This window comes from Mustela lutreola, chromosome 18, assembly GCF_030435805.1.
Source record: "Mustela lutreola isolate mMusLut2 chromosome 18, mMusLut2.pri, whole genome shotgun sequence".
Classification (NCBI taxonomy): Eukaryota; Metazoa; Chordata; class Mammalia; order Carnivora; family Mustelidae; genus Mustela; species Mustela lutreola.
This window is the reverse complement of record NC_081307.1, coordinates 26,167,097-26,181,410: the sequence shown is the minus strand read 5'-3', so window position 1 is coordinate 26,181,410 and position 14,314 is coordinate 26,167,097. Positions and strand designations below refer to the sequence as shown.

The 14,314-nt window shown below is 53.2% G+C and overlaps 1 protein-coding gene across 8 annotated transcripts in view; it reads right to left on the bottom strand.

Annotated features, from left to right (window-relative positions):
- Positions 1-14,314, bottom strand: part of RBPMS (RNA binding protein, mRNA processing factor) — a 171,691-nt gene that overhangs the window by 18,887 nt on the left and 138,490 nt on the right. For 6 of the 8 annotated variants that reach the window (XM_059156334.1, XM_059156329.1, XM_059156333.1 and 3 more), the window contains one exon: positions 5,509-5,639. In XM_059156334.1, the coding sequence (XP_059012317.1) occupies positions 5,509-5,639 (131 nt within the window). Of the gene's footprint in view, positions 1-2,609; positions 2,843-5,508; positions 5,640-14,314 lie in introns of those variants that run through there. The other 2 variants (XM_059156332.1, XM_059156331.1) reach the window with 1 other exon arrangement.

Sequence of the window (14,314 nt, the reverse complement as noted above, 5' to 3'; positions counted from 1 at the left end):
AACATTTATGAAGTGCTTACTATGTGCCTGGCTCTCTTGTTCAGAGATCTCAGTTACTTACTTGGGAAAGAAAGTGTGAGAGAGAAAGCACCAGACAGGGGAGGGTCAGAGGGAGAAGCAGGCTCCCCGCTAAGCAGGGAGCCTGAGGCGGGGCTCGATCCTAGGACCCTGGGATCCTGATCGGAGCCGAAGGAAGATGCTTCACTGACTGAGCCACCCGGGTGCCCCCAGGCACTCTTGTTCTACATGAGGGATTCTTAGGCCCACTTTACCGAAGCCCAGAGAGGTTAAGGAAGGCACTTGTTCCGTCGAGGTCACACAGCTCGCCATGACAGAGCTAGTGTCTGACCAGGTAGCTCCACAGCCCGCACGTCCAACCCTGTGCTCCTGCCAGGCTCAGCCCTCCTGGGGCAGGACCAGAAACAGCCCCGAGGTGGTCTGCGAAAGGACAGAGGGCTCTGTGCTCCCTTCAAAGTGGCAGACACAGGCCCAGACCTCAGAGGAGGCCGGCGCTGGGAACACAGTGCCTGGCCGGCCTGCCCCAGCCTAGCCTCGTGTGGGAGGAAGCCAGAGGCTCCTAGACCAGAAAGCTGAACAAAATCAGGAACTAGATGAGGCTGGCACATTCAGGAGAGACAGCACCCAGGGGCAGGTCCCCTTCACTGACTGACCTTCACAGAGCGGGAGCTTTAAAGGGAAAGGCACATTATCAGAGGATCCACAGTTTCATCGAGGTCTAAAAACAATTTAAAGCCTTGGGCTGATCAGCCCCCAAAGGCAAGCTCTGCAGCCCCTCAAAGCTCTGCTCTCCCAGATAATCACAAGCCCCTGGCGGCAGGATAATCACAAGCTCTGCAGCCGCTGGAGAAAGCCAGGCCTGGAGGACCAGGTCTTGGGTGGTAGGAGCTGGTGCTGTCCCGCAGGCCAGGAGGCCGACGCCCTGAATCTCCCAATTCTTCCCTTCCCTTCAAGAGATGCCAGCCGCTGGGGTGCCAACACCCCACCCATGGGCCTTGGTCAGGCTCCCGCTGCAGGACCAGCCACCCTACAGCACTGCTGAAACCTGAAGCGGCCTCACCCTATGAGTCCCAACCTATGGGGGCTCCCCCAAGGCCACACTCCCACCTGGCCTGCTCCCTGGCTCTCCCCTGGGCTGTGTGCTTGAGTGACACCCCGTGCCAAAGCAGATCTCCTGTGTCTCATCTCAGTATTCTCCACAGGACACAGTCAGTGACAGAGGAGACGCTTCATGAAATTCGTTTTTATAAAAACAGTGTAAAGGTTCAGTTCGCAGTCGCCTCTTGCGGAGTCAACGCCTGGCTCGGGCGGGCGGGCGGGCGGGCGACCACACACTGCTCCTGGCCTTTCTCTCCCCCTGCGATCTCTCTTCCTTCCCTGTGTGCCTGGGTCACTCTTCCTAGGGTCCATTTTTGTACTGAGTTTGGGTTTAACCTTTATAATTTGTCCAGTGTGTCACAAGGCACCTCCCAAGGGGCACGTCCCGCCCTGAGAAGTCTGTGCTCCAATTTTAGACTCTTTTGCAGACGAGCAGGTGACGGGTTCCAGCCGTGAGCCGCGGAGCAGGCCTGGAGATCTGCCGTGACTCAGGACCAGTGAGGCCTCTGGAGGAGGAGCAGGTACCTGGGAGTGGCTCTCTCAGTCCTACTTACCTGGATGAGTTTCCGGCCCAACAAGGTGGCTCTGGTCAAGGGTAAACGCTATTCTGTTTCTAGAATGCAATGAGAACAGTGCACTTTGTTGGCTTTCACTCTGCCCCCTCAGCAACAAGACGGAATGAAGGCACCGAGCAAAACTGCACGGGGACAAAAAAGGCTGAGCTGTGTGAGGGCGACATGGCGGAGGTGCGGTATGGGCTTGAGGGCAGAACTTTCCTAAACGCCGTGGACGAAACCTGCCCTCCTGTTCGCAGTGACTTTCAGAATATATTTAATATATTTCAAACACCAGTGACCTTTAAAATAAACAGGAAGATCAGGTCTACAAATGTGAACGATCTTCTCAGAATGCCATTGTTTGCTGCATCAAGATGTTCTTCACCTTCACTGAGGACGCGGCGGGACCACAGCCCAGAGTCCCATTACCTTATGCGGTGATGCCTCAGAACTGGGACGTGGCATCAAGCAGGCATCTTCAATGTAAAGATGGAGATGCCAGACCACAGACGGAAGCCGGGGCAGAACCAGAGGATGCGACTCCTGATTGTCAATGACAGTTCCTGCCCCTTGGGTCCTCCTTCCTCTGGATCAGGGCGGACAGAGCAGAGAACACACTTCTTCGATTCCTACAGGCTTCCGATAGCCAGACACACGATCCCTGCTGAAGCAAGATCTCCTGGCAGAGCCAAGCCACGGATGCGAGGCAGAGAATCTCCCAACGTGCCGCTCTTGACGGCTCTGGAGCCCAAGAAGGGACCAGAAGCAGCACTGAGGACGTGGCTCTGGGCCAGGTCACCCGCCGGGTGCTCTGACGCCTTCTCCTACGTGGTGTGTGCTCAGCGTCACAGCCCGATTCTACCGTGATCTCAGAGATAACCTCTTAGCTCCAAACTCGCATCACCATGAAAACAAAACGCTGAAGTCTGCTTGAGATCGTTTTTGCTCTGATTAAAATTTTTATTGAAATCTCTCAAATGTTACCAAGAAATAATTTTTGCAAAACGGGGGAGGGGGGGAAGAGCTAACAAGCAAATTCAGCATGGGAGCTCCCTCTGCTGGTCTGCAGTAGGCTGGTATGTTACAAACACATTCCCAGAGACAAATCTAATTTGCTGGAGAAGTGGACAAAAGACAGGTGTGTTGGGCTTTGCCTCAGGAGAGAAACACTAGAAGAAAAAAAAAATCCAAGTCTCAAAACAGAGCACAACATTGCTAAGAAAAGCAAAATAATACAAAAGCTTCTCCAAAGACATACAGTAAGATCTCCAAACAGAACTGGAATCATCCACTAAGGGAACGCTTCATTTTTGTCTTCCCCACTGCTCTACCTCCAGTTAATAAGAATTCTCTCGGGCCCTTTGGGTGAAGGTTAGGTTCTGATTCCCTTGTCTTTGCCTCCACGTCTCTTCTTACCGGCTTCTCATCTACTTAGAAGAAAGATCCAGGGAGTCAGTGGAGTGAGGCCTTTCCAAAATTCCAACAGAGAGTAAGTCTTTGGTGAGCCAGCACTGAGGCGTGGAAAGAGCAAGGCCCGGGAGTCAGGTGACCTGGCTCCGGTCATGGCAGAGCCACTCGCGACTTTCAAGAAGTCTCCATCTTCTCCAGTCTCTCTCCTCAACTGTAAAACGGGCCAGACCTGCTGGATCGGTAAAGCCTCTACCAGTTCATTCTAGGATTCTCATCTTGGACAAAGACATTTAAATAACTGTATCTGTTCGTGAGCCTTTAGGACACAGAACCCAAGTGTGCACTGGGAATGACTCCAAACAAGTTTTGGGGTTGAGCACAAGGATCTCACTGACTTCAGATGAAAAGTTCCACCAACTTGAGGACCGACGTGGCGGAGCCAAGTGGATTCCAGGTTGGGAAAGTCTCAGGATCAAGGAAGAGCTCCCAGGGGAGGGTGCCAGACGGGCAGCACATCCCACTAGGTCAAACGGTTGAGTCCATCTAATCCTGGCACTACCTCTCACCTCTCTCACGATGGGCACGGGCTTTCTAATCTCTTAAAACTCTTCAGTTCCTTTTCCCACACACCCCCAGATATACTCTGGATTACATCCATTTCAGGAAGCCTGGGCAAGTTACCGGATGTTAGTAAGGCCCCAAAGCCATCATTCCCAGTCTTTTCTGGCCACTGTCCACTCTGGCTTTCCCAGGGCAATGGTGCAAGGCTCCACGGCCGATTAACAAAGCCACGGATACTCAGAGTACCCTGCACACATGGCACTTTCCATGGCATTAGGAACATTCGCCTCAACTGTCAGTTTATCTACACTTAGGCAGTCGAGGAAGAGCAGCGAAGACATATCCACCGACGGTGGGGGCGGACCCACAATCAGAGGGGGCCTCTCTGAGTCACTCCCCAAGGCCACTGCCAACATTTAGACGACTCCGCAGAAGATAGGCACAGGCTGTGTTTTATTCCCCTCTCGCTCCCCGGCCCCGGAGGAGACCGAGCGCTGATGAGGACTGAGCGGGCAGCAACAGCGAGGGGACGGGAAGGGGAAGCGGAAAGCACGGCTGAGCTGGGCCCTGCGGCTCCGAATCCCAGGGCTGCCAGCTGTTCTCACCACCACCACCTACCTTTCCCTCGCTCCTGGTATAACTTTCTACCTCCTTCTGCCAACACCGAGGGTCACCACTTCGGGGGGCCCAGGCACCAAGGCGCTGTCTTTGTAGTTTGCCCGCATGGTGCCTGAGAGGCCGGGCCGTGTGCATGTGCACACAGCCCTGAGAGCTTGGCCCAGACGGCCGGACGTCTACGCAGCCAGCACCACGCCCGACCCCGCGGCTGCGAGGACAGAAGCTAGGGGCTGCCTGTCTGGGCTTTAGACGCCACCGCGGGCTCCGTGTTGCACGGAAGAGTTCTCGGTCAGAAGGAGTTTTCTGGGAAGCTGTGTATTTCGTCCAGCCTTGTAGATAAACACTAAGTGAAACACACAAACACCCCACCTGTCTGTCCAGGCCAACAGTGTTTCCGAAACCAGGCACACCTGCTTCTAGAGGAGTTACGCGTGCGCTAAAACGAATGCCATCTACGTGTTCTCTTAGGTGCTGCCGACCGTCACCCCAAATCCTCGCCTTACTTCATTACTACTGCCTGCGCTAAGAGCAAAAGGGATGGCCGCATTTGTTTTCAAGGGGAGAGGGACGGTTAGTACGTAGTAATCCTTGTGAAGAAGCGAGGACATTATTTAAGTACGAAGGGAAGTGGGTCCAAAGAGAGACCTTTGCCTTGACCTGGAATCACATTCTCCACACTACACTGTACCTCCTTTTCTAAAGGTGGAAAAAAGGAACCCTTCACCTTTCCTGTAACATCTGCAAGCTAGCACACGGTCCTCCTGGAAGCTTCCACCTTTCCCCTCAGGTCGCTAGCTCTCCTAGGACACGGGAGCAGAGATCTCTGCACACACACTCGTACACACACGGACAGACTCCGGCAAGCAATGCGCCTCCCTTGGCAGCCCCTTCTGCACAACCAGGCAGGCATGACTACATTCTGGGGGACGCCTTCGGGCTGGCTGGGGGCTTGGGGGTGGGGGTGGGACCTGCGCCCCGTCTCTCGTGTGCGGTATGAGGGTGAGATCATTAGGGAAGAGAGAGGTGTCATTTGGGGCAGACATCAGGCAGTGGGTGATATCATTGCTGTCAGACGGTCCTCGAGTCCCGGAGGAGTGTCAGCTTGATTTAGAGGGGATCATTAATCTCCGGGAGGGGGGGGTCTGTTAGCCGGACAGGTGTTAGTTGTACGGTGTGCTCCGGGGAACCGGGCTGGAGAGGACCGGGGGTGGAGTGAGTGGAGTCGTGGCCGATGGGCACCAATTACCTGGGCATGCAGTGAAGCGGGGTAGGTGAAAGCAGGAGGAGGTAGAGCAGGCGCTAACTCCGCTGGGTACAGAGGGTACGGGGCCCACACTTCAGGGCTACTGGGGTAAAGTGCAGGCACTGTGAGCTCATCTGCAAGAAAAGAATAAGGGAAGAGTTAGTGGTCACCAAACAGCGGCTTTCAAATCAGAAACAAAACACCGAACGACCCCGAGCCCCCCGCAGAGCCAGAAGTCAAATTACTCTCATGCTTTCAATAACCTGTGGCTTCCGGTCCCCGAACGCCAAGCAAGGAAGTGGGGAATACAAAGTAGAAAAAAAAAAAAGTGGCAGGCATCTGCTGCCTGTCGGCCTGCTGGGATCTCAGGCCTGGGCTCTGCCGGGACACTCTGATGTCCTTCCAACCGTAGCTGGGAGACCACGGGAACAGTGGGGATTTCCTGCCCCAAACCGCACACGTGGCCCACTGAGGGACAGAAGAAGAAAGAGAACCGGCAGGACACATCCCGTGAAAACCCACTGGAGAGCCTTCGGGAGGACATGGCCGGGCCACGACAGGCCCAGAGCCACGGCAGGACCTCTCTGTTGATCAGTGTCACCCTACCAACAAACACACCATGGCCCCCGAGCACGGGGTGGCCGCTGTGCCCACGGGGCATTGAAGATGTCAAAAATGCTGAGAATAGAAGTGAAACAGCCTGGAGTGTCCCGATTAAAGTTAAACTCCACGAAGATGCAAACTAGAACATTCGCAGTCGCTGCTTACACTGACATATTTTCTAGGGGAAAGAAAGTCAGTCGTGTTGCCAACAGACTGGTCCGAATCCGATTCCACTCAGGTCAAGCTGCAGTTTCCCAGACTGAAGGGCGAGCGCCCGGGGCTGCGAGTGGATCAGGACGCGATCCATTAAAGTAACAGCAAACACATGAGGGAGCGTCTCAGCGGAGAGAAAACTCATCTCAGTCGAGAGTCACCAGCCCGGGCTCCGAAGCAGTGATCTCAGCACGCTTTTATCACCTGTCAAAGCTGCAATCGAGCCGGCCAAGCGTGCTACCCGGGGCTGCCAAAGGAGTCTGGAAAAGGCGACCGTCCTAAAGCCATTAGTGACTCTGCCATTCAGGGCTTTCCAGAAGTCTAGAGTGCACGTGACCCAAGGTCAAAAGAGTCATTTCACTCCTGCCCGCGTGTAAGAAGCCACCCCAGGCCTGCTCATTCCGGGTCTCCCTCGTCCTCCCCAGCCTCCCCCCGCCCCCCAATCTCTGGCTCTGGGCAGGGTTTTCAGTATGGGAAAGGGGCTAGAGACAGGAAACGTTCCCGAGCGTGACATGGGGACTCTACGGAGCAGCTGGTCTTACGGTGCACAGGGACCTGCGGAGGGGTCCGCGGCGAGCCAGCAAGGTGAGAACTATGGAAAATACGACGGGAGTCCAGGGCCGCCGGAGGACGGTCCATTCAGAGGGCCACTCGGGGGGGCCCAACAGCGTGGAGGGCTACCCTGTGGCTGCCCGGAGCCCCCGGCTCCTTCTCTCAACCAGGCAGCTCCGACGTCCCCTTCGGCTTGGGGCGGGGAGTGCAGACTGCAGAGCCTCGCCCACAGGAGGAGGACTCCTGACTCCAATAGGAGCTCAGCAGCATCCCAAGCTTCCTCAAACCGTCAGGTCGACACCACCTATTTCCAGTTCTAGGCTGCGTGGTTTCGGTCAGAGAATTCCTTCCGGAGGGGTTGGGAGAACGCTTCGCAGACCCCTGTGTTTCCGGTCACGACGCGACCATCTGATTCCCATTAGAGCAACTCTTGAGGGAGCTCCGCTCGTGGAAACCGACGGCTGCCAGAACCCAGGCCTCGGACTTTAAACAAACAACCGTTCTCAGGAATGGCGAGCTATTACTGTTGTCGGTGGTACTGTTATTTCAGCTACCATGCTATTTTAAGACATTCTGAGTCTTTTTAAAAAAAAAAAAAAAAAAAAAGTCAAGACGGTCTCAGGACCTCGTGCACACACGTCTTAGCCCGTGTGGCTCAGCCCTGCCTACTGCGCCGGCGGGCGACTCTGAGTCCGCCACCAGACAGGGCGAGGCAGGTGCAGCCTGACGGCAGCAGCACTTCCGCATGCTGTGGCCGCACAGGAACTGGCCAAGCGGGGGGTGCTCCACTCGGATCCACTTTCCTTCAGAATTTTCAAAACTGAAAGGAGAGGTCTCTCGAGCTCCGCGACCCGGCAGAGGAAGTAATGGGGATGGGTGGAGCCGGGATCTCAGTCTCAGCCTTGACGGACGGACGGACGGACGGACGGACTGATGATTCCCAGACATTTCCGCCCCCGGCGCTGCCGAGTAACAGGAGAAGTCGGGGAAGGGAAGAGGAGGCGTGAGAGAGACGGGCGTGAAGGCACGTTTGATCGGGTCTCTCCTACCTCTCCATCACCTGCCCCTTCTCCCCGTGAGGAGTCTGGAGTGACCATAAGTGTCCGGAGACGTGCAGCGCGGAGTGCGCCGGCCAGGGGCAGGGTGAGGAAGACAAGCTCCAAAGGTGCCGGTGGAGATGTCCTGGGCGCGAGAGCCCTGGGGGAGAGGACCGCAGCGAGCAGTTCTCCCGCCACGTTTCCAAGGGTCGGCCAGGGAGAGCCCAGGACGGGAGGATCCGGGTCGCAACCAAGTCAGCAACCCTGGGGCCAGCTCTGAGACTAGCATTTAGTGTGCAGTACTGCTCGTTGGGCGGAACAGTACCTGGTGGAAAACTCTCAAAGTTCTTTAAAGATGCGCCACTGTTTTATTAAAGGAGCTTAAGAAATATCCACAGGAACTCGGTCTAAAATTTTTCAATCCGTTCAGTATTGGTCACACTGAAACAAAAATGAAAAAACCAGCAAAAGAGCAAAAGGAGGCTCAAACCAGAACAAATTAGACAGATGATGATTTTCAAAGTTCAAAATAAAAGCAGTGGAACCCCTTCTTCAAACTAATTTTTCCCAGAATCCTTTTTAAAAAAAAGTTGTTTGAGAGAAAGCGAGAGAACGCGCGCACGCATGCGCACACAAGCAGGGGGAGCGTCAGAGGGACAGGGAGAGGAGCAGGCTTCCCACTGGGCAGGGAGCCTGATGCGGGGCTCCATCCCAGCACCCTGGGATCATGAACTGAGCCTAAGGCAGGTGCTTAACCGACTGAGCCACCCAGGCATCCCAAAGTGTAGCAAATTTTAGTTGACTTAGTGGTGTTGGGGTCGAGCTGGACAACCTCAACCCCCACGACAGCCCCAAAGGCCTGCGAGGGTTTCAGAGAACAGTCTGAAAACGGCTCTTAGAGCTGCGCTCACTCAGGGACTAATTGGAAAGGAAGTGCCTCTTCCAAGTCTCAGAAGACTGAGCTCACACCTACAGCTCCGGGAAACCCACCTGAGAGAAGGCCATGAGCCCCTGGAGCAGGAGGAAGAAACCAAAAACACTGCAGCAATTGGGACAGAAGCCATCAGGCTCTCCTAACACAGGCTCCAGCCCCCGAGGTCCCTCAGAATGCCGCGGGGTCCTCCAGTGCAGGGTTCGGGCCTTGCAAAGGGCAAGAAGATTGGAGGTGGGAAGTTGAAGAGGTAAAATGAAAGGAAGAAAGGGGACTAAATCAAGTCAAGCTATTTGCTCCTTCCTGCAAGCTCCCAAACCCTCTCTTCTCTGGACGACAGTGCCCAGAGTGCGCCAAGGCCGGGAGTCTGTGTTGCTCAGGGTGCGGCTGCCACACCAGTAGCAGCACCTGGGCTCTCGGGAGGCATGCAGGTTCTCAGCCCTCCGGCAGGCTCCCCAAATGACAGTTCAGTCCGCCTGTCCGGGAAATCTCATGTCCGCCTACCTTGGGGATCCCCTGCCTGAAGCTGTCTCCTTGACTCTCTTACAGAATCATTATCCCGCATTTTGCTGGCCAAGAGCTCACAGGACTATTTGTTAGATGTGGATGACACACTCCCGCAGAGAAATTGTATGATTATGGACTTGCTTTGTGAGAGAAACGGGAGGGTCAGAGCAACACAGGCACAACGGGCACCGCGGGGCCAGGACAGAATCACGCCTGCGGGAAAGCCACCCTCACAGACGCCTCCACTTCACTAGGAGGCTGAGGACTCTGAGAACCCACAGCCTCTCCTGTGACGGAAGAGGGCAATAAACTGAAGGAGCTTTTGCCTTTGCATTCTCTTCCCGGTCGTCAGTACTGTGTTGAGAAAGTGGGCTCCCTGCTGAGCAGAAAGCCCGATGAGATGCAGGGTGCTGAGATGCAGGATGCGATGTGATGCCATGCGGGGCTCCATCCCAGACCCTGGGATCACGCACAACCTGAGCCAAAGGCAGAGGCTTTAACCCACTGAGCAACCCAGGAGCCCTGAGGATAAAGTTTTTGAGGGCTCCCAATATACATCTGAATAGGCCCTTTTCTTAGCACAAAATGTGCAACCAGAAGAACTCAAATTCTGACAAACAAGGACTAGAAACTCCCCCAACTCCACCTTTCGATCCCTTTGAAAAGAAAAACTGCAGTGTCTGAGGTCAGTTTAAAGCAAAAAAGCTGGGGAAGATCAGCTGGTCTGCCTTTTCATCTTGGATGAGGAAACCAAGTTGCAGAAAGGTGAAGCTTCCAGTCTAAAGTCACGGAAACAAAGATGAATGATTCCCAGAAACAAGGGCAAGACGAACGAACAAGGGCAATCTTTAATGAACTTAACCTGCGTACAGTTGAGAACGCAAGTTCCAAGAACTTCAAGTCAGTATTTACTTTGCCTCTTGGGTATTTTCATTGGGATTGCTTGGGAAATATTCCACAGCAATCTCCTACTCAATGTGTCTGTAACTCAACACGGTCCCTCCAACTGCCTGTCCTCTTTGGTTCCAGATTTCAGTAAAAGACGCCACTCAGTTGCCCAAGTCATGGTGGCCAGATAGTTCCCCAAGGTCCTACCGAATCTGTCCCACCATCCACTCTGATCTTAATTACCATTTCTGGGTTTCTGAAAGGGCCTCCTTACCGTCCTGGAAGCCACGCTGCAGCCAGGACATTTAAAATACACAATTCTGCAATGTCACTCTCCTGCTTAAAACCCTTCTAGGATTTCTCCTTGCTCTCAGGCCAGTGTCTGAACTGTGGCTACCATTGCCCAGAAGACCACACGAGATCCGGCCATGATCCTCTTTGAGACCTGCCTCCAACACGGCTCACCACCGCGGGCTAGGACCAGCCCTTCCCACTGTGAGACCATGCCTGGTTCTCCCCCACTTCCAGACCAGGGGCATTCCTCTCTCTCCTTTCAGCTGGCTAAACCCTTACTTATTCTTCAAAGGACTCCACTTAGATGTCCCATAGGGAGGTGGAGGGGAAGGGGGGAGCACTTTCTCTTTGTTCTACTGGGTCTTCTATCTCCAGGCTGGGCTGTACCTCCAAGACTGCAAGTTCTCACTCTTTGCTCACCCAGCACTTAGCACAGAGGGTCAGCAAGTATCAGCAAATCAACCATTTGCTCTCTACTTGATAAAACCCATGGAGAAAGAACATGATTTCCAACTGGCCCTTTGGAGGCAATGATCAAATTGCAGGTTAATTCAATTCTATGTGGGAGAAAACTAGACACAGAAAGAGGGTACATGTGCGAGCGCGTAAATGTGACTCCTTTAATAGGAGTTCATCTCAATCCAGTCTTAATAACACATTATGTTTGCATACATTTTTATATACAACTAAGAGGGTATATGTCCACTATCATTTTGGATACCCATTAAAAGCTCTGTGGAGAAAAGGGCAGAAATGGGTGGTCTCATTTTATCAATGAGAAAATAACCTATCCATGGTCTCATAGTTAACTGGTCCAAACTGGGACCAGAGCCCTGGTCTGTTGTCTTGTGGCTCAGGGTCCCTTCCACATACCATCCTGCCCCCGCCCCTACTCCCCACTACTGTGGTGGCCATAGGCCCTAGGGCACAGGTGGTCTTCATTTCTAGTTACAGCATACTCAGTTTACTAGAATACACCCAGGGACAGAGTCCTTTAGGAGAGCTTGCCTGGCAGATGAAGAATTTGGCAAAAAAAAAAAAAAAAAAAAACCCAAAAGGCCCAAACATAATGAAAAATTCCATTTTTAATGAAAAAAAAAAAAATCAATTTTGAAAAAGACTCTTAAACAGCCAACTCTCACTCACACATACTCACAAGCTGCTGATTCACAATTGTTAAGCAAAGCCCTCAAAAATCAGTCCTACAAGGCCGATTCTTTCAAGGACTATCCTATCCAGACACATTCTCTTGTTAGGGCTAAGAATGTAGCCCATGCTGACTTCCATGACCCAGTGACGAGCTCTGGAAGTGGGTGGACCAGAGGGTCTTCCCCAAATTCACATTTACCTGGAAACGTTTTTAAAAACAGGAATTGTGCAGGTTTAATTATTTAAGGATCTTGAGAAGAAATCATCCTGGATTTAGGGAGGGCACCAAATCCAACGACTGATGTACTTAGGAGAGTAGAGGACACAGAAAAGGTGCTGTGAAGACCGAGAAAGACCGGGACGACGTGCTACAAGCCAAGGAAGGCCAAGGCCGGCCAGTAGCGGCCAGTGTTAAGAGACATACGAGATGCTTTCTCCGCTGGAGTCTCCGGAAGGAACCAGCACTGCTGACACCGATTTCAGACTTCTGTCCTCCTAAACTGTGACAGATTATGTTCCAGCCACCCACTGGTGGTAATTTTTGTGGTCGCCCTAGGAAATGACGGTCCCAGAGAAGGTTACACACTTTCTCTGACTCCCCGAGAACAAAAGTGTCAGGGAAGAGTCCAGAGATTTGGTGAAAAGCTCAAGGGAGGTCTTTGGCACCACCCAGCACAAATCACAAATGCAATTTCCGTGTTCCGCACGTGGAGCGAGATGCCAGGGAAACCAAGAGAAATCGAGTCTGAGCTCAGCGCTCTTCCACGTCTACCTACTCTTCATGATGGCCCTTGGCCACTTCCATTGTTTCAATTCTGAATTCTCTTTAGGGTAACTCGTTAATCTACATCTTTGATTTCCACTCCAAAGTAGACATTCCCAACTCACCCACAAGCACACTATCGATCACCACCAAGTCCTCTTCTCACCTCCCCACACTCTCCATTACCCCATTTGTTCAGGTTCAGAGTCTCCTTCATGCCCCATATCCACACAGCTGCTGAATCCTAGTAACAGGAAAGATGACAAAGATCCTGATAACAATGACAGTAACAGCAGTAGCAGAGTAGTTTACCAAGCACATAAAATGGGCCACACACTGTGCTGGGAAGTATGGACACGGGCCCCTTCCCCACGACAAGGAAGCAGAGGCACATGGAGGTTATTAATGAACTAGCCCATGACTCACAGCAAGTGGCAGAACCAGGATGTGAACCAGGCATCTCAGTCAGCCCAGAATCCAGCCCTTTGCTTCCCTGCCTCTCGTACTCCTGCTGCCACCACCCAACTGCAGGCTTCAGTCACCTAGAATTGCAGGCTCCAGTCACCTAGAACTGCAGGCTCCAGTCACCTAGAACTGCAGGCTCCAGTCACCTAGAACTGCAGGCTCCAGTCACCTAGAACTGCAAGCTCCAGTCATTCTTGACTTCAAACTGGCTTCCTGCTAACTTCCACTGTCTCCCCACTCCATTTCTTGTCTCCAAACACATAATCCTGAAGCAACCTGCAGGAAAGCCAGCCCAGACCCACAAAGTGTGTGCGCCAAGAAAATTCCAAAACGAAGTTGGTCTTGATTCAGCTGGCCCACAGTGCCTGCCCCTCCACTGAGCGACTTTTTGCCACGCATCTGAGCAGTCACTGCTCTTAACAGACCCGTTCTTCCGCTTCCCTCCAGCTGTTCCAGGCCAAAAAAACCATCCAACACAATCTGTGGTTTTAAAACGATCTGATTCCCGAGCTGAGAGTTGAAGGGAACCCGGAGCACGTGCAGGAAGAGAACTGCTCCCCTGGGGACTCGGTTCCAGTCGCTGGTTCTGTGTTCCTGCTCATCCCCACTGGACACGTGCACTCCTCTTCCGTCCTGAGACCCACAAGGGCAGGGCAGAGGGTTGGCTCCCCCCAGCCCCTCCCCCAGTCAGGCACCTGAGCTTGGGGGGTGGGGGTGCGATTCTCGGCCGGCTTCTCCGAGATCTCGGCTTTCTTAACTGCAGTCCAACCTACGTGTGTAACAGGAGCTGCAATCCCAGAAAGTGTTGGTTTTATATCCTGTTAACACTACGAAACCATTCGCCCAGCTCCACTCTGCTAGAAACTGGGCGAAGTTTCCCAAGGTCGGACTCCAGCGCAGCTGTACTCGCAAGTGTGCCCCAGACGCGGGTGCTCAGTAAATGCTTCCTGAATGAATATACCCTTCCTTCTGCGTGGCGCACCCTCCTGACTTTCCTCTGTTCTAGAATGCTGTGATCAGTTAAAGCGAGTCTTCTGCCTCTTCTGTTGCCAAAACGACCCTTTCCGTCTGTGGTAGGGAATTTAAACTGGAAAGAGACTTCAGTATTGTACGTGTGAAGCGTGGCGAGCGCGTGGGGCCATCCGCATATCGAACGGTAATAATAAGGATATTGACACAGCACACACTTTGTGCCTAACACTTCAGAGACTTGAACCTGTTTATTCTCCACAGCATCCTTCTGAGGCAGGTTCTGCTAGTGTCATCTCGCTGTCACAAATGCAGGATGGTAAGGGCTTGGAGAGGTTAAGTGACAGGCCCAAGGCCATGTAGCTGGGAGCGAAGCCATGATTTCAGGACAGACAATGTGGCTGCAGAGCTCATGCTCTCACCCCCCAAACTGTTAAG